Source organism: Musa acuminata, chromosome BXJ3-10, assembly GCF_036884655.1.
Source record: "Musa acuminata AAA Group cultivar baxijiao chromosome BXJ3-10, Cavendish_Baxijiao_AAA, whole genome shotgun sequence".
NCBI lineage: Eukaryota > Viridiplantae > Streptophyta > Magnoliopsida > Zingiberales > Musaceae > Musa > Musa acuminata.
Window position 1 is genome coordinate 24,255,360 of NC_088358.1, and position 23,912 is coordinate 24,279,271.

Below are 23,912 nucleotides of genomic sequence, written 5' to 3' on the forward strand. Positions count from 1 at the left end.
TTGATCTCTGCAGGGATTGTATGTGAATCAAAATAGACCATCAAACTCATTTTCTTAACTAGTTCACCAACTGCTACTGCTACTGATATAAGCTGTACATGATCATACCCGAGGTGGATCCCATTTGTGTACCAATCATGCCGGACATCATCGACATTCAACTCCTGCACAAACAATGCAATTCATTAGCCATTACGATTTATTTTCCCTTTATTTTACTTGTATGATGTGTTCCTCTAAAAGTTGTATGATCCGAACCGCTAATTACCCTACGTGGCCAGATAAAGAACACCGCATCGGCCATGCCAAGTCGCATGACTTGATCGCTCGATATCTAAACGGGTTGATCGAGTCGCGCAAGTTAGCACGGTTGGCACCGGCAATTATAGCGCAGCTTGAAAGAAATGACGAGGACATGGTTGTTGAGTTGCCACATCAGTCGACCTCGACCTGAGTCACGACTCAGCTCGTCGTTGGACGACTACATCAGGTTTTATGTTTATTTGGCGGCCTATAGGAAGATATTAGGCAGTCGTGAGGTCATCGGTGGCAGCTCCGTAAGGTCTTTTCGTCTTCCGTAAATATCCCTCATCTATGCTGGGAATTACGAGTAACGTATGGTGATGTGCCCCTGTACGTTTGTCCTGTTTGGGACATTCCTCTTGTTCCCGTCTCGTCGGTCTCGGATCACGTGGGAAGTGCCTGACGGCTATGTGTTGCGTGATATATAACGTGCGCCGAAAGGTCACAAACTTGCCGTTATCGAACTATCGGTCAACTGATGGATCCGTTTGATGATTGATATCAGGATCCGATTAAACCACAGGACGCACATTAACAACATGGCGTTTTAACAGCGACCAGTGATTTTGTAAAAGCACCGACAAAAAGCATTGAGCTCCACCGGTAAACTTGCGATTAATGGATAAAATTATACATCCTTCTAAAATAAGTGACGGCCATTTTTTTCCATTTAAGACATATGTATATTTATATTTATAAATTTGAAAATCTCAAGCTCTATATATAACATTACCAAACCAACGATAATACGATTATTTTTCGTGTCGGGAATGAAAGAAGAAAAAAGAATATATCAAACAACGATGTTGCGTCAAAGAACACGTCTGTCTATGTACATTAAACGTCTCGTTCTGTATGCTGTCGAAAGAATCCTTCCCAATAACTCTGCACGGAGGAAGAAGATGATGATGATGTATTGTGGCTCTGCAGCGACCAATGAGGAGGAGAAGCGCTACTTTGGCTTCCTTCACTTCCGGTCTCTCTTGCGCCGTCACCACTCCTGTCGGCTATCTTCAGCAGCATAGCCAGCACCTCCCTCATGTCCGGCCTCGCCCCCGGTGCCTCCGCAGTGCATCGCAGCCCCACCATCAGCAACCCGAGCATCTCCGCCGCACCCTCCTCCTCCCCCGCCGCCTCTGCCAAACTCTGCCCCCCTTCCCCCGTCGCCACCCGCCTCACCCGCTCCACCAGGCACTCCTCCCCGTCGTCCACCGCCCTGCGGCCCGTGGCCAGCTCCATGGCCAGGACGCCGTAGCTGTACACGTCCCCCCGCGTGGTCGCTCTCCACGTGCGAGCATACTCTGGCGCCACGTAACCGACAGTCCCCGCCACCACCGTGCTGACGTGGCTCGTTCCGGGCCCCATCGCGCGGGCGAGGCCGAAGTCCGTGACCCGCGCCCGGCCCCGCGCGTCCAGCATCACGTTGCTGGCCTTGACGTCCCGGTGCACCACCGCGGGCATGCACTCGTGGTGCAGGAACGCCAGCGCCCGCGCCACCCCGGTCGCCGCCGCCAGACGCCGCTCCCAGCCGAACCGCCCCCAGTCCTCGATCACCTCCTCCAGACTGCCCCCCTCCATGTACTCGTACACCAACAACCGCGCCGACCGCGCCAGGCACCACCCATGCAGCGCCACCAGGTTGGGGTGGCACCGTCCGGCCATCACCTCCATTTCCGCACGAAACTCTCTCTCCCCCTCGTCCTCCTCCTCCCCACTTTCCCTCCCCCTCCGCTGCAGCTTCTTCACCGCCACCAGCCTCCCGTCCGGCAGCACTCCGCGGTACACAACCCCGTGGCCGCCCCGCCCCACCACCATACCCTCGTCGAAGTTTCCCGTCGCCACCACAATGTCCCCGTACGTAAACGCCGTCCTTTCAACTCCCCTGTCCAACCGGAACACCCTCACACCCGCCCCGTCAGCCGACGAGCAGCCCGACGCCGCCTCTGCCAATGACGTGGTCGTGGTCATCGTCGGGGTCGATGACCCGACAGCGTCACTCCGCCGCTTCACGCCGCCAAGAAGGAGCCCCTCCGGGTCGGGTTCCTGATCCGCGTACGGATTCACTGCCGCGCGGGCGCCCCCGAGCCTGATGAGCGTGAAGAAGAGGGCACCGCACGCGACAAAGACCGAGCAGAGCGCCAGGAAAACCCAGAATGCCACCACCTTCCAACGCCCGCGCCACTGCATGGAGCGGCCGCTCCCGACGGGCGGCGAGGCGCCGCCGGCCGACGAGGAGGCGAAGCTGATGAGTGGGTCCCCGAGGAAACTATCGCCAACGAAGGTGGAGATCTGGCCGCTCATTGGAACCACGCCGGAGAGGAGGGGGTTGTAAGAGACGTTGAATTTGTTCAGCTCATAGAGGCTGTTCAGGCTCGCCGGAAGCTCGCCGGAGAGGTTGTTCCGGGAGAGATCCAGGCTCCAGAGACACTGCAGGGAGCCGATTTCCTCCGGGATCGCGCCGGACAGCCTGTTGTCAGAGACGTTAAGGACCGCGAGCGGCAGCCCGCCGATATCCGGCGGAAGGTGGCCGGAGAGCCTGTTTTTGTCGACGGTGATCACGCTGAGGTTCCTCATCCGCCCGATCTCCGAAGGGATCCCCCCCGATAGTCGGTTGCCGGAGAGCTGGAGATATCCGGAGATGGCCAGGGTTCGGACCCGGGTCGAGGAGTTGGAGCAGATGGGGAAGATCCCGTAACCCTTCAGGAGGCGTTCCCAAGTAACCCGGCAGGTCTTCCTCGTCATCAGCATGTAGATGAAGTTGAACGGCGGATAGTTCTCGGGGATCCATCGCTGCATGGCCAAACACTCGCCGGAACCGACGATGCCTCCCAGGATCTGGCGGCGGTTGGCCTCGAACGTCGGGAACGGATCGATCCCAATCGTCGCTATCTCTGGCGGGATGCTGCCGGAGAGCCGGTTGTTGGCAAGGTTCAGCCACATCAAGCTCCTGCAGTTGCCCATCTCCGGCGGGATCTCGCCCGTGAGGTTGTTGTCCGCGAGCATGAGCCAGAGGAGGGACGTCAAATTCCCGATTTCCACAGGGATCGATCCGGTGAGCTTGTTGTGAGATAGATCCAGTAACTGAAGTCCGGTCATGCTGCCGAATTCCGGCGGGATGACGCCGGATAAGTCGTTGTAGGCGAAAATTAAGATCTTGAGCTTCCGCATTCTCGTGATCTCGACCGGGATATCGCCGGAAAAACGATTTATGCTCAGGTCTAATCTCACGAGGTTGGGAAGCCTGAGAATTCCCGACGACTCGATGCCCCCGGTGTATTGATTCCCTTGAAGGATTAGATAATCGAGCGTCGTGAACCGGCCGAAGATTTCCTGGACATCGCCGCCGAAGTTGCTTTTGCTGAAGTCGAGAAACACCAGCTTGGAGCAATTCAACAACTCCTCGGGGATGATCCGGTCGAACGAGTTCTTCCCCAGGTTGAGCGCGTTGAGCTCCGAGAGCGAACCGATGCCGGACGGAACTGCGCCGATGAATGCATTCCCCCACAGGTTCAAAGATGTCAGCTTTGAGCAATTGGCGATCGAGCTTGGAAACGTCCCGGAGAGCTTGTTTGCGGAGAGGTCCAAGATCTCGAGGTCGCAGCCGGACGTGAAGGTGCTCGACGGAAAGTCTCCTGTGAGGTTATTCTCCGAGACTGAGAACTCCCTGAGCTTTGGAAAGCCTCGCCATATCGGTCCGGTGAATTGGTTGGAGCTCAGGTCGAAGTACTGGAGTTTCGGGCACTCGTCGAAGCAACCCGTGATGTCGCCGGAGAAGCTGTTCGCCGAAAGGTTGAGGGTGACAAGATTAAGACATATTGCAGGGAAGCTGGAGCGGATACTGCCATTGAATCGGTTGAGCGTGAGGTCGAGCGTCTCGAGGTTGATTAGCCCTGTCAAGTTCAGCTGTCCTTCGAGGAGGTTGTGGGAGAGGTTGAGGTACTTGAGGCCACTGCACCGGTTGAGGTCGGCAGGAATGGGGCCGCTGATGGTGTTGGAGGAGAGGTCGAGGTGGGCGAGCTCGGTGAGGAGGTAGAAGTGGGGGAAGAGTTCGCCGGATATGTTTGATTCTGCGAGATCGACACCGACAACGCGGTCGGCACCGTCGCAGGTGATGCCAAGCCAATCACAGGGGGAAGGGTCGGATTGGTTCCACCGAGCATAGGGGCCTTGGCGTATCGGATTCTTGGCTTCGAGATGGCCTTTGAGCTCGAGCAAGACCTCCTTGTCCGTGGCGCCGGAGGTCGCCTGACCTGTAAGAGAGAAACAATTTGAGAAGAATGCCTCTCGACAAGAAAACACAGAGCAACCAAAGCAGGAAAAGGAATAAGCAAGAAAGGAGAGGGCCATTACTCGAGACAAGAACCGAGGACAGTATCAGGATGATACAACAACAGAAGCTCACCTCCTCCTCCGACATGTCCTGGTTGCTTTCATCGAAGGAAGAGAAGAAGAACAAATTCACACTAAAAATAAACAAATCAGAACTCTCCACAGAAACTTCTTCTTCCTAGATTTCCTCCTCCCTCTTCCTGCCAATTAGAACGATCCTCGGAGTCAGGTAGGTGATCGTGCATAAAATATTGGCATCAGCCTGCAGGTATGAATAATGCGGTACCTTCTTCCTCTCTTACCGCTGTATTATATCTCCCTTTTCGGGAAGTTTCAGCCTCTCGAGAGCTATGACAAAACCAGCATGGATCTCCAACGAGTCACAATCACGTTTTGCTTGTTTAGCTTGATGTGTTTTGTGACCTGCACCATACTAGTCGTCCCATTTGACTCTCTAAGCTTTTACCGCAGCGGGGAGCCGCCATTGTTGACTTCCCGTCAGATTAGGCTTTGCATGAGTCAGGAGAGAGACACTTGGACAATGAATGTGTTAGGCATGCCGAATCCATGCCTTGTAAGCATCTAGAATTACAGATTATTGAAGCGATAGATAGAGTTGTAAGCATGCCATTTTTGAACGCGACTGGATGGGTCTTCGGTGGCGTTTGAAAGCAGCATGAAATGTCTACCATGCATGGGTTACGAAACAAAGCGGGATTTTGTTGATTAGCCTGACAATTCTTTATAGGATTCCGTTGTGATGATGCCCTCCGTGACATACTACTTCGACCACGGTCGCTGCAGGTGATCTGCATTTTTATCTTGTCGATGACGTGCTTAAACATCAATTGCTGTTGAAAGGATTGATGTGTTGCTGATACCACTTCCATGGAGATAGCATGAACAAAGGAAGAAGATGAACAGAATCCAGAAGTTACAACACAAAACATATGCTCCCCGTGAATGGACAGGGCATGAACGGCAAGCTGCCATTGCTCGGAACGTCTGCAGCATCTGCAACATCTCCGACGTTTAGCACGATGGCCGATGGATTCTTGGTGAAGGAAGTCGAAGCGTGGACTATTCCTAATGGAAACATGCCGAAGTCCCGGTCCAACTCACGTGGGTCATTATCCAACACATGCACACGTTTCCCCCGGCTCAAGCTTTAAAGTTCAGAGGAAACCAGCGAAATCTCACCGTGGTCGGCTCCGTAGAAACCCCACTTGAAGACCCGACAACAGACTATGTTCCGTGGACTTTTCAGCATCCTGATTTGGTCAAAGGAACCCTATAAGTTGGCCGAGAGCTCGTCTCCCTCTTTCCATGTATTCGCATAGTTACCCGGGGCGCAAGCGAGCCGTGGATTCCATGCTCCAATGTCTTCCAGGTCCAAAAGATCGCACGTGTGTGCTTATCTAAAGACGAAGATGTCCGTGGAGTGCCTTCATACGTCCTCTTTCATCGTCAGGAAGAGACTGCCATGAATCTTTGACTGAGTTCCTCTTACATCAGTTTTAGAAAAGTAGCAAGCGGTGCACATCACCATTATAAATTAATACAAATGGAGGAGAGGATAAGAAGAACAGAAAGCATCGTGAACTCCATATGCATGTATCTGGTTCCTGACATTTGAGAGCATCTATCTAACCAGGATCTTTGTTAATCTCATGAGATCATCGAGAAGGACTAGTATAGATTTGTGGTGGGACCGTGTAGTGAACTGGTGTCGTTTAAATCGTGTTTATTTAGCGGTCGCAGTTGACTTATCTGATCGTACATGGAGTTGTTCGTTTCCAATTCACAAGTAATTTGCTCAAATTTCATGCTTTGTTTTCTCTTCCGTCTTTACCACCATTTGATACTGTAAATATTTGTCGAAGAATTTAAATTGGTTCATTCGAGATGGGTCGATTCATACGATCACTTTATATGGTGTTTCTTCGAACAATTAATCTCGAGCATCACGTAGCAGCAGATCATGCTTTGGCTTCTCCGTTTGGAAGACACAAATGGCAGCGAAAGAACAGGTTTTCATTTGAGAAGCGAAGAAACGTGATGGGTTTGAATGCATTGAATATTGTCAGTCGATGACACCATTCGTGTTCATGAAAGCCAGACGTATTGCATGATGTCACTGTTGCAGGACTGCAATCCCTGCCTCGTTCAACGTGCAATACGAACTCGCTGACCACTTTGTCAGATGCTTTATATGTTACTGTCATTTTAGATTGTATTGTCATTGCTTCCAACAATTTCACATTAAAAATAATAAAAAACTGTCTTCTTACCGTCGTAGTAAACTCGCTTTAATCCTCAGAAAATAAAAAATGAATAATAAAATAAATGAATGCATTGGTTCCTCACATCATTCGCAATCTAATCTGTTATAAGAATGTTCTCTTCCGATGTATGACAATGATATATGATTATTTTGATGTTATAAGAATGTTCTGAAATGGGTATGAGAAGTAGAGAGAGATATTTGATAATCGATTTTTTATCGCTTTTATTGACAATATATCTCATATCAATAGATATGTTTACAAAGTATGATTTTTTTGATATAACATTTTTTATTATTAACATGAAACTGTAATAGTAGGATTTATAAAAAAAATAAGCCAGACATACTTGTTTGTATTTTTTTTTTAATTTTAAGAAATTTGAGTTTGAATTACTTAGGTTAACATATATACAAATTAGACATTAATACAATTCAAAAACTTAAATTAGTACAATATGGATGAAATTATTCAATTTTCCTAATATTTAGTGATGTGATAGTTTTATTCATCCCTATTTCCATAATGTACATATAAATATTTTAATATATTAAAAAATTATAAATTAAAATAGAACACATTATCTTGTTTGAAAGGAATTCCTTTCTCAAATTTTCATTAGTAATTGGTATTACTTCAATTTTTGACTGGTCGTCGATTAGGTTACGGCAAAGGGGCATCCTTAATTGGAGTCTCCATCTGACCTAACCACCGGTCACAGCGGGCGCCGAACCCGAGAACGAGAGATGACTACTCACGCATCTCTTGCGGCTAACGTTAGTTGACACTCACTCGGCTTCTTTGTCTTCCCCGGAGAGGCTCAAGAGCGAGGCAGTCGCACATGGCGATCTCCGGAGATCTCAAGGTGTTCGTCGGGGCCTTCGCTTCTCATCCCGGTCACCGCCCTCCTAAACCCACCGTCCCCTTTTCCAAGGTCGGGTTTTCCCTTCCTTTTCTGCTTCTGCTGATTGAAATGCCTAGGATTTGATAGATTTTTGCTTTACGAATTAATAACATCTGTGACTTTTCATAGTGGTGCTGTTGTGAGTACCTCTTACTTGAGATTAGGTTTAGTTTCTCATGTCGAATTACTGATTGGGTTTTGTTACTGGAAAAATATGTGAGAATGATTGCGATTACATATTTTTATTTAAAATTTCCTGAATTACTCGTTGAATTCGAAATGCGTGAGTGCATTTTAGAAAAGGAGCTGATGCTGACCTCAAATGGTGATGTCCGTCACCTTCACAAGTTGTGAAGATTAGACCGTCTTTCTGTCTCTTTGATGATTCAGAAGGGAACCGTGTACAAGTGTTAATGATAAGTGTTAGATTTCCTAGACGTTTCCGCCAACATCTTCTGCAAGCAGCCGGCTGTTATTCTGATAAATATAACATTTTAGCTAATTGCCATTGTATTTTAAGTGGAACATCTAGTGGTTTATATTCAAGGAATTTGCAAGTATCAGAAATTTCATGAACGAACTATTGATGCCGATTGTAGATTTGTAATAATGTTGGACGATTGGAGATTCTAGGTGGGGGTGTGACATCTCCTTTCGTTGAGCCTAAGTCAATATTAGTCGTAGTTTACTTTGGATGTGAGACTAATCGGAGTGTTATAATCTCCTATCAAGCCTTAGCACGGTGCATGTGAGGCATAGCCTAATGGTAGTACACTCATCATATTTTTATAAGTCAATCTTAGTCTTAATCCACTTTCGATGTGGAAATAAATGGGGTGTTACATAAATAATCTTGTTTTGCCATCATAAGGTCTTCTAGTTATCATTAGTTTCTTAATATAGATTATCAACCTTAAGGTTGTGCTGTAGAGTCTGTATTACTTCTTGATACATCATCCTCAAGTTGTCACTCATCATGATCCCCATCTTTCATCTCATGTGGGTTATTCGAGGGGTAGAGTGGTGATCTGCAGGCCATTTGTTTTGGATAAAGTCATTCACGAAATTTGAAAGCATACAATTTTGAATTCACCCAATCTCTATTTCCACTTTATGGATCCAACTGGCTGTCACACTTTGACTTCTGCTTGGTGAGAGCTGAATTGCTGAAGTCAAGTTCCATGATCTTAGAGATTGCCATAACTGGTCCATAGATAGTTTCCTTAGACAATTCAACCTGAGGGCCTATATTAGTTCGATCAAGTGAATGGAATATAATTACCATATTGACACAAGCTAAATTGAAGTCTAAGTTTTTTAAGAAAATTATTTTTGTCCTGGTAAATGAACTACAATATTAACCAGTAATTGTGTATCCTACTGAGCTGACCACAACTGACTTCCGCATCCCACTTGTTGCATAATGTACTTAATTCCAATCTAAATACAAGTGTATTGACATCCACATAAAAAATTTCCCTGAGCAGAGCTTACCTACTAGCATAATCATTTGGTAGCTTGTTTACACACTGCATTTGCATGCTGTGCCAAAACAGAGTTCTTTCTTTCCTTCAGATTGAAAGTTATGGATTATGGTAATCTTGACTTTATATTGCTAAAAACAAGTATATAGTCGGTTCATACATTTTTATATTCGCAAGCATGGCATCAAACATGTAGATTTTGGGACCATATTTGCGGGACTCTAATCCATTGAATTTGACTTGGATGCATCATAACACTTAGAAATCATGCGATAGAATTGCCATCTTTGTGATTCCTTTCCTCACTTATTTCTTCCAGGTCTTCTTCGGTTCACCTGTCCTCCTATGATACTTCTTTCCTAATATGAATTACTTACCAACTGCATAGTTCTCTTTGTCCCTCTGATCCTTTGGAACACCTAACTTGACATTTCCTTATCCTTTACTGTTGCTACCTTCAACTAATCACTAGTGCATTGTTTGTATCTTTGAGTTCTATATTTCCTAATAAAAATATTGTTCTATCATTTCTTTTAACAACACTCAAACATCCTCATCCAGAACTCATTATTTTTGTTATCTAGAGGTGGAAACTCTTGATCCCAACTCCTTCAAATCAACTCATAATAAATAGCATGTGTGAGGATTGAGGACTATCTTTATTGGTTTGGTTGGCATGAGTTTACCTCATGGACTTGATAAACTGACAACCGACATGTTGCCCTACGAAAGTCTATATATTTGAAGAGGCATCATCTTTCATAACAAGTTACATATGCGTTGTTGTCTCAAGTTCCACAAGAAAGGGTTAAGATATGTCTTGGACATATTTTAGGATTTAATTCAGTCTGGTTTGGTTAATTCAGTTTGTGGTTTTCGGAAAAAGAACTAGATATATGATGGGTTCCATTGGAAAGTCATCTGGAATTAGTAATTCCAACTGGAACTAGTTAGAATTTCCCTAGTGGTGCTAATACTTACTTAACCTGGATAGGCAGAGGTCAGCTAGATTCCCCAAAATCGAGTATTTTTAAGTCAGACTTCAACTATTCCAATCTGGACTGCTGGACCAGGCTGTTTGTTATTGATACTGCAAGCATCATCCCCTTAACAAGATATATGCCCAAAATCTCTTTCTTGCTTACTTGACCTGTTGCTTAAAATGCTTGATATGCATATTCTCAATTGTAACACACTTCTCTAAGCATCAAGTTCTAAACATGTATATTTGTTTTTCTGCGTACCTCGGTAACATTTGTTAATTCTGTAATCTTGATGGATACTATAAAGTAAATGGAAATAAATGGTCACCTGATGCGACTAAAGTATTTTATTGCCATCGTGGTTCAGTTATCCACTAGGCAACTCATCTTACCAATTTCCTAATCTTGATAAATATTCTTCCATGTCAGCAGTTTTTGGAGTTTGTTAGGCCATTGTCTTGATATTTACCTAGCCATGCATGGTATGCATGTCTAACTGCTTAAGGATTACAAATATTATCATAAGTTTGTGGGCTTAATACGAGATAATTGGCATGTACATCCTCATTGATTAAAATTGCTGAAAAATGGCATGCAAATCTTCATTGAATAGCACTTGTAACTACACTTATATAGTATTTGATTTATTTCCTATCTATCAATCTGCCTGTACATTATCATAAATAAACAACAAGAATGACAAGCCATACAATCCCAAATACTTAAGGTTGGCTTGTTAAATTTCACCCACCATTGAGCTCAAATAGTTAAGATTTATGCTTATGAAGTATAACACTATTTGACATTGTTTGTTAGTGGTCTAATGTAGCCTTCCATCGAGACCAACATTGATGGTATTATGAATTATCATAAATTCAAATAAAAAAAAATGTACCATTCAAGCAAATGGGATCATTGGTTTATTCCTTTCCTAGCATAGTGAAGTTATTATTGCATGGTGAATTTTGAGTTATGTGGAGCTATAGTTGCTGCGCCCTCGGATTATCATATCTTGGATCTTTCTCTGTCGTTAGTCCTTTATAATCGACGAGTATTTTCTGTTTCGTTACAATGCAGATACGTTTTGGTCGTGTCCCTAATGGAGCTAGTGACCTCAGAATTGTGCAGAAATGGCTACGAGCAGAATCACCAGCCAGTAGTACAGTAAAACACAGCCAAGTGTGCCATGGGATGGGAGGTAACAAACTATCACCAACAGTAAACCAAGACGCGGAAGGCTTTCTTCTAAATGTTGTTAACATGAGCTTCTTCGACCGCCTTAGTTTGGCATGGAGGATATTATTTCCCACGACAAAAGAGAGAAATAATTCTAATGCAAGCATCGCAAAGCAGAGGCTTAAGATGATACTGTTCTCTGATAGGTGTGATATCAGCGATGAAGCAAAGCAAAAGATTGTAAGCAATGTTATCGAAGCCCTATCCGAATTTGTGGAGATTGACTCACAGGACAAAGTTCAACTTAACATCTCCACTGACACAGACCTTGGTACCATCTACTCTGTAACTGTTCCAGTCCGGCGTGTGCGGCCTGGGTACCAAGATTCTGAAGAAGATTACAGTGGAAAAATATCAAACATCGAGTACAAAGACACTGGAGAAACTTCCGGCACTGTTGATGTCACATTCGATTTCTTCCTACCAAACAAGAAATAGTCAGGGAAAACTATATGTTTTGATATGTAAAAGTGTGTTTGTGCTTCAAGGAAGAGGCTCGCCCTGCTTATGCCGCTGTCACTTTCTGATGTAACCATTAAGCCTTTTGAATCGAGTAGGTGTTTGTAAATCTTTGGAGCTCATATGTTGGATGCAGAATTTCTGTTGAAGGCTCTGCATTTGATTTCATCTTCTGAGCAATAAGCAGGTTGATTTGAATGCTAGATCATTGTAACTGCACCTGAAGCTCTCTCATCCCAAAAGTGTCTTCCTTTCTAATTAAATAATATTCTATTTTTACTATAAGGCAAATTTGCATGTCTTTATTTATTCCTATAAAATCAGATACATTATTTTATTCATCCCTCTAGTTTTTAATTCAACATATGTAACCTCAAAATTTACTTATATATGCATGTAGTTTATCTTTATCGGTTGAGACTACATATCATATTAATATTTTTAAACTCATCATGAAAATAAAATATTAAAAGTTTTTAGTCATTAATTATTTACTTAAAATTGGCTTAGGTTACTCGTACCTAAAAGTCGTTAATTGACAATGAAAGAATATATGTAGCCAATCTCTCAACCATATTTATAATGCATGAAAACATATAATAATGGGGAATAACATGCGTAAAATCCTCACTGTAACTTAACCAGCGAAGATTAAACCTTAAAATAACAAAAAGGTGGAGCAAACGTTGGGTCCCCATCGAAGACGTTCAATCACGACTTTTTGGCATCAGTCACTCGATTCACACATCACATTGCGTCCCAAACACCGTTTGATGCGGGTGGGGTGTCCACTTATGGTGTCTTCGGGAAGTCTTGCATATACGTTTCAATCATTAATTCGACGTCGAATTGACTAAAGTATTTGTCTTTCGTACATCAACCCAACACGGTGATCGAAAGGCTCACCACCAAACCATTTACTGTTTTCTCTCTATAAATATGTAAACGAGATGAAAACCCCGTTTTGAAAAAGGTTTGTGCCCTAACACCGATCGCTCTCTTCCACCCATTTCCTCTCCTTTTCTCTCCGCTTTCTTTCTCTCACTTTGCTTCCTCGATCCTCCCTCAAATCCCTGCAAAATCCTTGGAGCCGTCGCTCGAACCTTGGCCTCCAGATTCCTTTCGCGCCCCAAAGCTCGGATTTTTCTCTCCCCGATCTTGCTCGGGACTTCTCCGGCCTTTCCCCTCCGCTTCTAGGGTTTGTGCGGTTGATGGGAGCTGGACGGTCTTGCCCCTTGGTCGGCCGCCCGAGTTCCTCGGCATTGGGAGAATCTCGCTGCAGACCGCTCCCTCTTGGCGGTCGGTACGTCACTCGAGTTTAGGGTGTGGCTCGATCGGGCATTGGGGAGGAGTTGAATTCATCTGTTTTGCCACGGATTTAGTTTGATCTGACGTCCTGTTCTTTTCGCTCTCGTGGTATTCGGAGTAAATTTGGAAGGAAGGTGTTCCTTTTTTCCTATTCTGTGGGTGATAGACTTACCTTTCTTGGATTACCGAGTGGAACAGTTAAAGGTTGAATCTTTCCAGTAGGAGAGGCTCATCAGACCTCGGTGGCAGACGATGGTTGGTCAATTTCGCTTTTAGATGCTGATTTCTTGGTGTTGTGGCAAAAGGACTTGGTTTTTGTTGTTTCTGTTTCCATCGTGATTGAATATCTGAGAGAAGGCTCATCCTTTTTGCTAATTCATTTCTAGTGGCTACTTCGTGCATTCCATTTAGTTGTACTTGTTCGCATAACGGTTATTTGAGTTTTCTCCATTGGAAGAGGGGAGTGAGGAAGTACTTAGGACGGCATTGAGCACCGACTGTACAAAATCTTCACATGGGCGATCATGGAAGCTGGGAACCGCCCAGTTGCCTACCGCCCAATGGCCTTTTGCCTGAGGAAACAGCCAAGGTGACCCAAGTGCTTGATGCCGACAGATGGTTCAATGCAGAGGAGCAAACTGCAGAGCTGATTGCCCGGATTCAACCCAATCAATCATCCGAGGAGTGCAGAAACGCTGTAGCCAACTATGTCCAACGGCTCATCACAGAGTGCCTCTCCTGCCGGGTTAGTGTTTTCCTCACGTGCTATTTGCTTCCTGTGCTCAGATCATAGTTGCTCAAGAAAATCAAGTTCTGCTCTTTTATATTTTGTCAGTTTTTGTAAAACATTGGGTTTCAGGTTTTCACATTCGGGTCGGTACCTCTTAAGACCTACTTACCAGATGGAGACATTGACCTGACTGCATTCAGTGATAATGAAAATTTGAAGGATACATGGGCTACCGCTGTTTGCGGTGTATTAGAGAATGAAGAGAAGAGTGAGAATGCCGAGTTTCGTGTGAAAGAAGTCAAATACATCCAAGCAGAGGTGTGTCGGAATTTCTCCTGTTTTATTCTTATGATTCTATTTTGGATGCTGGCTCGTTTCCTAATCGTATTTTCTTATGCTATTATTATTTCTATGTTTTGCTGTGTTATCTGGGTTAGGATTTTTCAGATTGGAATCTGTTTTTCAGATAATCTTGCTGTTAATTTGATTGCAGAACTCCCAACTTGTATTTGTGCAAATCGACCAATATGCTCTCATGATGAACTTTAATTTACAGAGTTTTCAGTCTTTTTGGCCAACCGGCTTGTCAATTATTTGCCTTGTTCTTCCTGTTTATTCTGATACAGATTTTGCTTTTGCATGTGGCTAGACTTATCTGTGCATAGAGTTCAAAGATGATTTTGATGTCTTTCTTTTTCCAGTACACTCTTTTAGATATTATTTTCAACCTGTACAGGTAAAACTCATAAAGTGTCTTGTTGAAAATATTGTTGTGGACATCTCTTTCAATCAAGTTGGTGGACTATGCACCCTTTGCTTCCTTGAAGAGGTTAGCATGCGGTGCTTGAGAACTTCTTTTTGATACCACTCTTGGAATCATTTAACCTCATGTATAATTATGCTTCACATAACCTTCTTCTTTTTCACAGATGGACAAAGTGATAAATCAAAATCATCTTTTCAAGCGAAGTATTATACTAATTAAGGCTTGGTGTTACTATGAAAGTCGTATACTGGGTGCTCATCATGGACTTATATCTACATATGCCTTGGAGACTTTGGTTCTTTACATATTTCATGTCTTCAATAATTCTTTTGCTGGGCCACTTGAGGTGACTTAAATTTTGTTTTAGTGGACTTTGTACTATACGTGTCAAATTAATTTTATATAATTATTTCTAATTTTTGCCTATACAGGTGTTGTATCGTTTTCTAGAATTTTTTAGCAACTTTGATTGGGATAACTATTGTATTAGTCTATGGGGGCCGGTTCCTATTAGTTCACTTCCAGATATGACTGGTGAGTCTATGATTATTTTTCTATACTACGTTGGAGCTAAAGTGTCTGATACTATATCATTATAAATCTAAATATCGTGCAGCGGAACCTCCTCGAAAGGATAATGGCAAGTTGTTGTTTAGTAAGGGATTTCTTGACAACCGTACTGCATTATATTCTGTCACACCAGGTGGTCAAGAAAACCACAACCAACCTTTTGTTTCAAAGCATTTCAATGTTGTGGATCCTTTGCGCAGAAACAACAATCTTGGACGCAGTGTGAGCAAAGGTTTGACTCTTGAACATTAGTTTTCCAATTGGGAGTAGCTATTTTATCTGATAACTTGTTCTAACTGATCTTGTCCTCATGTTGAGTATTCCTGATTAATTAATTAAATTTGATTGGTCTTAATATAACACTTTTTAAAGTTTGGTCGACTATGTTCTCATATTCCTTATTGTTACTCTCTATTCAGGATTTTTTTTTGGTGTGGCACAAATTGCCAAAAGTGGTTTATGATGTTCAAAGGTTGTTCTGGTTTTGAGTTGAGTTTCATTTTTAGTTTTCAATTTAGCATATTTGGATTTTTTAATAATGTTATGATTGAGTTTTTTCTGAAACTTTTTCTAACAAAATTTCTATGGGTTAATATTTTTTTTAATATCTATAGGATGATAGTTATTCATTTGAATCTTAGTTTCTTTTAGATTATCTAGTGAAACCCATGGCTGACCTGATTTTGTAGTTGTGGCTGTGTGAGGGAGGTAGAACAGAAGAACAGGACAAAGGGTTGATGGAAAGGTAGTGATATGGTTTTGGGAGGCTTTTCTTGGGCTTCTTCAGTTTCTTGACCGATCCCAATTGAAACCTGATGGGTTTTAACTTATTCCTATTTTCGTCTCAATCAGTTTTTATCAAAATTATTGTATTGTTGCAACTCATTGCATACCATCTGAAATAGGATGTGACCACATGGTATGTTGACATGTCATTCAGCTATCTGGTTATACAGAAGCTGATGCATTTATGCAACATGTCATCAAAACATATCCATGCGTTTATGTCCGGTGAAGGTTTAAGCAAGAAAGCTCAAGTTTTTGTTACTTGTTGTTGGTTAACCATAATGCATGTCAGTGGAGACAGGATTCGGCATTCCTGCAGATACGAGTCTTTGTTCACATTCAGTCGTATGAATTTAATGGACTTTTATATTTTATACAAACATTGCTGTTGTACTTTAGACTCCCCAAAATGAACTTAGATACACATATATACATACATATTTTGTCCTTATTTCTTGGTTTAACCATCAATATTCCATCATTCAACCTAGTGTTGTTTGTGATTTTGTAATATATGCACATCTGTTGTGTTTTGCTTTAGAAGTTGGAAAAGTCAATAACTTGTCTTTCCTTGGTCTATCATGTGGATGCATGAAATACAACTTTGGTCATATAAAATTTTTATATCGCTATGCATAGGATCAGTGCATAGAATTCTTTATTTGCCTTTGTTTTGAGTTTGTGTGTGTGTGTATTGTGGAGGCCAGGGAGGTATTGGTGTTATTGATGCTCTCTAATTGAAACAAACTCTCTTTGTTAGGCAATTTTTTCAGGATCCGTAGTGCTTTTGCATTTGGGGCCAAAAGATTGGCCAGGCTGATTGAATGTCCAAAAGATGACATAATTGCTGAAGTCAATCAATTCTTTATGAACACGTGGAAAAGACATGGGAGTGGCGATCGTCCTGATGTTCTTAGCTTAGATTTACGGCACTTGCCACCTCTGAAAACTGTTCCAGTTGAAGAATCAAACAACTCAAAATGCACAAGTGTCGAAAAGAAGTTTGAAAATGGTGTATTGGAGGTTATCAAGGAGCACCTGGCTGAAACTGGTCATGGTTTTCATAATTCTACCTCTGAAATGGTAGGCAATGACCAGAATGTATATAGGTCAAACAAAGTATCTGCACTTTCTCATGTTGAGAACCAGATAAATAACGAAAAGCAAATCAACTTGAGATTCACTGATCAGCTGGAGAGAAGTGGTGGATCTGATCATAGTAACAAAAATCAGAAAATTTTTAAACCTAATTACTCTGCATATGACCGGAACGAACAGGGTAGATTTCAGTTTGTAAGGACAAGATCTAGTCCTGAGCTGACAGAGACATCCTTTGATTTGTCTCAAGGAAGTCATGGCAGAGCAATAGAAACAGCAAAGTTCCAAAATCCTGCAAACTTTGATTCTGGTATCAGACGACGGAACTTGGGTTCTGAAGTTATGGGAAGTCACAGTTCAAAGTCTTCTCTTGATGATTATAAATCAACGAGGCAGACTTCGTCCCAAAAGAACGTTGATGTTGCTTCTGATGCAAACAGTGTTTCAAATAGCCATCAGGGTGATTTTGGTTTTACTGGGGAGGAACTTGCTTCTGTTTCAGAGACATTGGAGATGCAGCAGGAAGAACAGGATTTGGTGAATATGATGGGATCTTCCAACATTCATGGTCTCAATGGACTGGTTCAATTTCCGATGCATCTAGCTCCTCTTCATCTGCCTCTGACATTTCCAACTCCAATGGGTTATTTCAAGAGAAATTTGGCTGGAGCTGTACCATCTAATATATCCTTTATCGGGCCTCCCTGGGGACCCAATATGCAGTTTGCTCAAAGTCTTGTTTCTTTTCCTCTTTCCTATTCAAACTTTAAAGATGTTAATGAGTCTTTTAATGATGGTTTTTCTGTGATGCAACTCAACACAGAGGATAATGATCATGGCAGCTTACATGAAGATGATGTTGTATCTTCCAGAGGTCTTAATCCTAGTGATAGTGGTACTCAGATTCTTCATCTTGATGACAAGCAACACAAATTAGAAGGTGGTTTAACCTCAAGTCATGGAGCAAGAAGCACTAGGTCTGGTTCTTTACCAGGAGGACAGAATAAGTTTGGTAGAGAAAGCAGGAGTTTGACAAGGGAAGATTATAATGGCTCGTATCAAGCTAAAACAAGTAGAGGAGGTGATATTCACTCTAATTTCAGGAGTTCAAACTCAAGGTTCTCTCTGTCACAGGCAAGTTCTTCCAGAAACAAACCTGCATCAGAAAATCCGAGGGATGTATCAGCTGCAAACATTTCAAAGCCAGCAAGGGACAGGTGGGGGAGAAAACCAGCCTCTCCTTCAGTTTCAGCTTCTTATTATGGAAAAGAAAACAGTGGGTTGCAATTTGAGGGTTCATCTGACAATGTTTCTTTAAAACTAGATGATAACACTTCAGGCTGGATATCTTTGTCGGCCATGGGAAATGATACATCTGAAAAAACTGTAGAATCTGCATCGTTGGCTTCCTCACATGCAAGAAGTGAGCATCTACCTGACTCTGAATCAGCACAATTTCAATCAGATCCATTTATTCCATATTCACCAGTGCTTGTCGGCACTTCCCAGCAAAGGGGTGTGGATTATTCTAAGATTCTTCCTATGGCATTTGTTGCTACAGGTCCTCCAGTTCCATACTTAGTGTTTCCTTTTGGTAATTTTACATCTAATACAGGAAATCCTGATGGATATGCAAGGCAATTTGATAAAGAGGAAGAATCAGATCAGTTTCCATCAAGCTCTTCTTGTCAGAACATTGATTCAGTGGAGAGTCTCAACCTGTCCGAGGCTCTGATGAGCCCAACTGTTTCAAGAGATTCTGGACCTGAATCCTCTGTAGAGACTAGTTCTGACATTCTGAACAGTGACCTAAACGGCCATTGGCAAAATCTGGTATATGGACGGTTCTGCCAAAACTCCTATCATGAACCTTTCGTGTATTCTTCCCCTGTTGTAGGGCCACCAATTTATCCTATCAGTCATTTTCCGTGGGATGGTTCTGGCAGACCCCTTGCATCTAATCTGAACTATACACAGATCATGGGGCATGGTCCTCGACTTGTGCCTGTGATTCCTCTCCAACCTGGTCCTGATCAGGCCTCTGGTGTCTTCCAGCATCATGCAGATGAAGCACCAAGATATCGTGGTGGTACCGGAACCTACCTGCCCAATCCTGTAAGATTCTCACAGTTTCTTTTACATATTAGAAGAAAACCTGAATGTTAAGTAAGCATCTTTTATTCTCTAATTAGTCAATAGGCAACTTTCATTCTAGTCTAATGCAGTGATTTAAAAAGCGTTAGACGTCAAGGTCCAAAAACGTCCAAGGAGAGGCTTTTGCCCGAGCGAAGAAAGACGCTAAAATATAAAAATATATAATTAATTAATTAATTAATATAATTATTCAAATAAAAATATGATATTAAATTAAGAAAATCTTGTAAATCACAATATCACATTAACAAAAAGTCTCAAAATTCAAAACAATAATAATAATTTCAAATAAATAAAAATTAATAATATTAAAATCAAAATAATATATTATTAATTTAATAAATAAAAATATTGTTACTAGTATATAGTTAGTAGTATACTATTAATATAATGTTAATAGTATACTATCGAAGTGAGACAAGTGTAAGAGGAAGATCGAGATTGCTGACTGAGAGAAGTGACAGCGGGAGCGGCGAGCTACGACAGTGGCAGCGGCAGCGGTAGCAGCAAGCAACGACAACGGTAGCAGCGAGCAGCGGCAGCGGGAGTGGCGAGCGATGACAGTGGTAGCAGCGAGCAACGACAATGGTAGCAGCGAGCAGCGGCAGCGGGAGTGGTGAGCGACGACAGTGGTAGCAGCGAGCAGCGAGTGACGACAGTGGCAGTGGCAGCGGGAATGGGAGCGGCGACAGTACCAGCAGGAGCGACGAGCAACGACAGTGGCAGTGGTAGTGATAGCAGCGGGAGTGGGAGCGGCGAGTAGAGTTAGGGTTAGGAAGTCGCGAGAGGAAGGCTTATATCGGTGCTTTAGTTGGTTCGATTGAACCAACTAAAGCACCGGAGATCGAACCAGACCTAAAACGTTGGTTCGGTCACCTGGTTTAACCTGGGCCCTCGCCCGAAGCACATGGCGCCTGGGCTCTTCGTTTTAGGCTCGGTTCGGTCTCCGGTGCTTTAGTTGGTTCAATGTCTCCAGTGCTTTAGTTGGTTCGATTGAACCAACTAAAGCACCGGAGACCGAACCGAACCTAAAACGTTGGTTCGGTCGCTTGGTTTAACCCGGGCCCTTGCCCAAAGCGCTCAGGCGACATCTCTTTGAAGTGTGTCTCCTGTAAATGAAGCGAGGCACCCGCGCATCGCCTCCTCCGAGCGCTTATTGAAATCACTGGTCTAATGTGCAATCCACATGTTGTCTTAGAGATTTATCTTTCTATGTTTCTTTTTTAGCTAGTGAGGAATTGTTTATACCATGTATCTTATCAACGTTATTCTTAGACCTTGCAAAGCATGAGAACTATGAATATCTATGAAGGCACAATCAAAAGTGAGTTCAAGTGCTTTAATTTTTTAGGCAGTCTTTGCTGATTCCTTGTAAGCACTGCTTGTGAACCCCTCCCATAAAACACAATGCTTGCTAATAATCATTTATATGGAAAAATATTAGCATATAGTTTCTCTTCAATTCTTATATTACTGGACAAGTATAAAACTTTTTTTGTTGTGTTTTGATGTTCCTACTGTAAACTAATGCCTGCTTAAAGCTGGTACAAAGCTTGATCTTCCAGTTCTGATACCTCATTGATGGGAGCTTTAGTTTGCTCTTAACAGCAGAGATCTTCCAAAAATATAAGAATTTTGCTAATGCTTGGTGCTAATGATACTTGAGCACATTAACAATGCTTGTCCAGTCTTAAATGTAGCTTTTTCTTATTAGCGGATATCCTGTGTCTATTGGATCTGTAAAATTGCATATCATAGTGTGTTAGCAGTGGTAAGATAAATTTTATTTACTTTCCAAGTCAACTTTGGAACAGTCAATTGTACCATGGACCAGTTATTGCACCCAATTCTGTTGTAAGTAAATGTGCTTCAACTTTTTCATGCAAATTCTCCTTGGAACATGAATCTGTTTAGTTAGATGCTTTTCATTGATCTTCAGCAGTCTCTGATGGTGGCTTTTGCAAAATGGAACTAACTCATGATTTTCACAAATTTATGATAAGTTATTGACGAGGAAATCCTTTTACGATGAAAGCTCTGAAGGAATATTACTTTATTTGGCATCATTAAGTCATTGATAATAGTAACACAATCTTTATCTTTATACAGAAGTTTCCTTTTAGAGATCGACAGTCAAGTTCAAGAATCCAGCGAGGAAACCGTAACTATGACCGTCATGATCTTGCGGATAGAGAAGCAAATTGGGTCAGTTCAAAACCAAGAGATTTTGATCGCAGCCATGGGCGCAACCAAGCTGAGAGACCAAGTATGCGGCCTGACCGGCTGGCTGCACCGAAAAACCAAGAAGTGAGAAAATGGGAATAAAAAATGCATGAGCCTCTTGCCTCGTACCATGGTCACGGCGATTCTTTCTCATCTACAAATTCATCACATAACTTAGGCATGTATCCACAAACTGCTTTTAGTTCAGATGCTGTTAGTCCTTCTGACCCAACAGTTCCTCCTGTTGTGTTGATGTGCCCATATGACCAAGGAGCTGGTTATGGTTTACCAGCTGAACCACTTGAGTTTGGCTCTCTGAGGCCTGTGCATCTGTCTAGTGGCAATGGAGCACCTAGGGCGGGTGACAGAATCACAGAAGGTGGCCCATATGATCAAAGTTATAGTTCATTTCACAGAGGAGGTTCTCGGTCTTCTCCAGATCAACCTTCTTCACCATAACTGGATGTAGTGTTTATTTCAGTCTAGTTTTCCATTCCTTTCGTTGTACATATTCTTGTAGTAGTTAATTTTTGGGGAAAAAAATGTAAAATGCAGTTTAGAAGCAAATAAGGATGCTATCACTGATATGAAATTTAGCTTCACAGGTCCTGTTTGGATATTCACAACTTTCACAAGTTACATCTGGCAATGGTCATTCTTAAGTCACATTAATGGTAAAAGAAGTTTTGTTTTACCAAAGTTGGTTGTCAATTGATATTTTGCTGGTTGATTGACAGATCAGTTTAACTGTAGCTCAATTAATAGTGTAACTGATGTACCAGCTTTCTTTCTGAAAAAAATTGCCCTATATAGATTGACATGCATTACTGAGTTTTTCCTATACATTTATGTGTTCTTTAGATGCACCGGGATTGTGATATACATGACTGGTTTCCTGCTTCTAGTGACATTGTCATGTGATTTGTTTCATTTATAGTTTTACAATTTAGCTTTAGATCTGTTATTGTATTGTGTTGATTAGGTTCTCATTTCAGGTGGATCAGTCTGCTGCAAATAATTATTATGGTGTTTTTTTTATTAGTGAATTTTTTTGCACATAAGCTCTTATATTTATAATTTATTGTGAAATGTTTTAAATTGTACTTGTTATTATTTGTGTTGATTAGGTTCTGGTTCTCATTTGTGGTGTCTCAGTTTGCTGAAACTAGTGACGCTTTGTGTTTTCAGAAAGATTCATTTCCATCATAATTTCTTGGCCTTTTTAGAATTTTTTTCTGCATATAAGTTCTTATATTACCTTTTTTGGTATGAAATATTTCTTGGTGGATTTATTGTTTTGATTTGGTTCTCATTTGCACGGCAGGTCAGTTGCTATAAATAGCAGTCATATTGTTTCTTTGTCATCATTTCTTTGTTATTTCAAATGAGGTTTTCGTTTCGTTTCACTGGTAAGCTGTTAATTATTGAATACTTGTTATGTATTTCTGTCTCTTGTACTTCAACTCCATGATTGTGTTTCTGATGTCTGCTGGATTTAATAGTAGAGAAATATCTGAAGATTAAAATGAACGGCACGAGGGATTAAAATAATTAAAGGATTGGAGGCGATCACAAACAGCTCTCGATCGTGTCAGACGAGTCCTTGTAGTGGAATGCTGGTTTTGGTTAGTCAGAAACAAAATTTCTTGCAGTGCAATGGTGGATTGTATTATGTCAAACTATTCTGTAAGAAATTATTACGGTGGCCTGCAAAATATTATCGACAGGTTCTATGGAGTTTAGGGAACATGGTCTGTTCAAGGCGTAGTCTCGAGTGGATCTCTATCGAAGGCCTTGTAACATTGGTTTGATGCCCTTCATCTGTTTATTTGCATAGTCTGCTTTCTACGAAAACTGGGTTTCGGAAACCTCAAAGCTCACTCGTCTATATATATATATATATATATATATATATATATATATATATATATATATATATATATATATATATACATATAGTTAGCGGTACTTTTTGGTGCATGTTATGTGGAATTCTGGAATTTGCTGATAGGAAGAGCACACGCATAGTGTGTTGATTATTCCAGGAAATGACGGAAGAACAAAGATACGAATGAAGTAAACCTTCAAATCAAACGCTGCATGTTATCATCTAATATGAAGAAAATTGAAAATTGTCTTAGATTTAGGTTTTCTCTATATCATCATCTCTCTTGCATGATGCAGATTGTATGATTGTTATCATCTTGCATGATGCAGATTCGTCTGTTATCAGCCTAACAGGCAATTGGGATATCTCGTGTGTGATGTAAAACTAGTATGACTTGGGTGACTGA

The 23,912-nt window shown here is 42.2% G+C and overlaps 3 protein-coding genes across 4 annotated transcripts; 2 read left to right on the plus strand and 1 right to left on the minus strand.

The window, feature by feature from the left end:
* Positions 1-1,027: 1,027 nt before the first annotated feature.
* Positions 1,028-4,929, minus strand: LOC104000780 (probable LRR receptor-like serine/threonine-protein kinase At1g74360). The gene is made up of 2 exons (XM_009422912.3): positions 4,654-4,929; positions 1,028-4,553 (listed from the first exon to the last, which is right to left on the minus strand). Exons 1-2 carry the CDS (start codon positions 4,718-4,720, stop codon positions 1,141-1,143), a joined length of 3,480 nt encoding a protein of 1,159 aa, XP_009421187.3. The 5' UTR covers positions 4,721-4,929; the 3' UTR covers positions 1,028-1,140.
* Positions 4,930-7,591: 2,662 nt separating this feature from the next.
* Positions 7,592-12,151, plus strand: LOC104000693 (cell division topological specificity factor homolog, chloroplastic). Its single transcript, XM_009422798.3, has 2 exons — positions 7,592-7,851; positions 11,366-12,151. The coding sequence occupies exons 1-2, from the start codon at positions 7,759-7,761 to the stop codon at positions 11,960-11,962; spliced, it is 690 nt and encodes a 229-aa protein (XP_009421073.2). The 5' UTR covers positions 7,592-7,758; the 3' UTR covers positions 11,963-12,151.
* A 788-nt stretch (positions 12,152-12,939) lies between these two features.
* Positions 12,940-23,278, plus strand: LOC135651229 (uncharacterized). 2 transcript variants are annotated; one of them, XR_010501813.1, is made up of 9 exons: positions 12,940-14,036; positions 14,151-14,339; positions 14,758-14,850; positions 14,951-15,133; positions 15,219-15,321; positions 15,404-15,589; positions 16,904-19,356; positions 22,943-23,027; positions 23,124-23,278. XR_010501813.1 is itself a non-coding variant. In XM_065171156.1 (8 exons), the coding sequence occupies exons 1-8, from the start codon at positions 13,806-13,808 to the stop codon at positions 21,718-21,720; spliced, it is 3,654 nt and encodes a 1,217-aa protein (XP_065027228.1). In that variant the 5' UTR covers positions 12,941-13,805; the 3' UTR covers positions 21,721-22,284. The 2 variants fall into 2 exon arrangements, 1 of the variants encoding a protein (XP_065027228.1); XM_065171156.1 differs by lacking the exons at positions 22,943-23,027; positions 23,124-23,278 and adding an exon at positions 21,505-22,284 and having other exon boundaries at positions 12,941-14,036.
* The last annotated feature ends 634 nt before the right edge of the window (positions 23,279-23,912 follow it).

Bases quoted from the DNA above. Each gene is read 5' to 3' on its own strand.
- LOC104000780 (XM_009422912.3), bottom strand. From the start codon at position 4,720: ATGTCGGAGGAGGAGGTGAGCTTCTGTTGTTGTATCATCCTGATACTG. The intron at 4,554-4,653 runs GTAATGGCCCTC...TCTCTCTTACAG, and splicing joins GTCCTCGGTTCTTGTCTCGA to GTCAGGCGACCTCCGGCGCC.
- LOC104000693 (XM_009422798.3), top strand. From the start codon at position 7,759: ATGGCGATCTCCGGAGATCTCAAGGTGTTCGTCGGGGCCTTCGCTTCT. The intron at 7,852-11,365 runs GTCGGGTTTTCC...GTTACAATGCAG, and splicing joins CCACCGTCCCCTTTTCCAAG to ATACGTTTTGGTCGTGTCCC.
- LOC135651229 (XM_065171156.1), top strand. From the start codon at position 13,806: ATGGGCGATCATGGAAGCTGGGAACCGCCCAGTTGCCTACCGCCCAAT. The intron at 14,340-14,757 runs GTGTGTCGGAAT...CAACCTGTACAG, and splicing joins TCAAATACATCCAAGCAGAG to GTAAAACTCATAAAGTGTCT. The intron at 19,357-21,504 runs GTAAGATTCTCA...ATCTTTATACAG, and splicing joins GAACCTACCTGCCCAATCCT to AAGTTTCCTTTTAGAGATCG.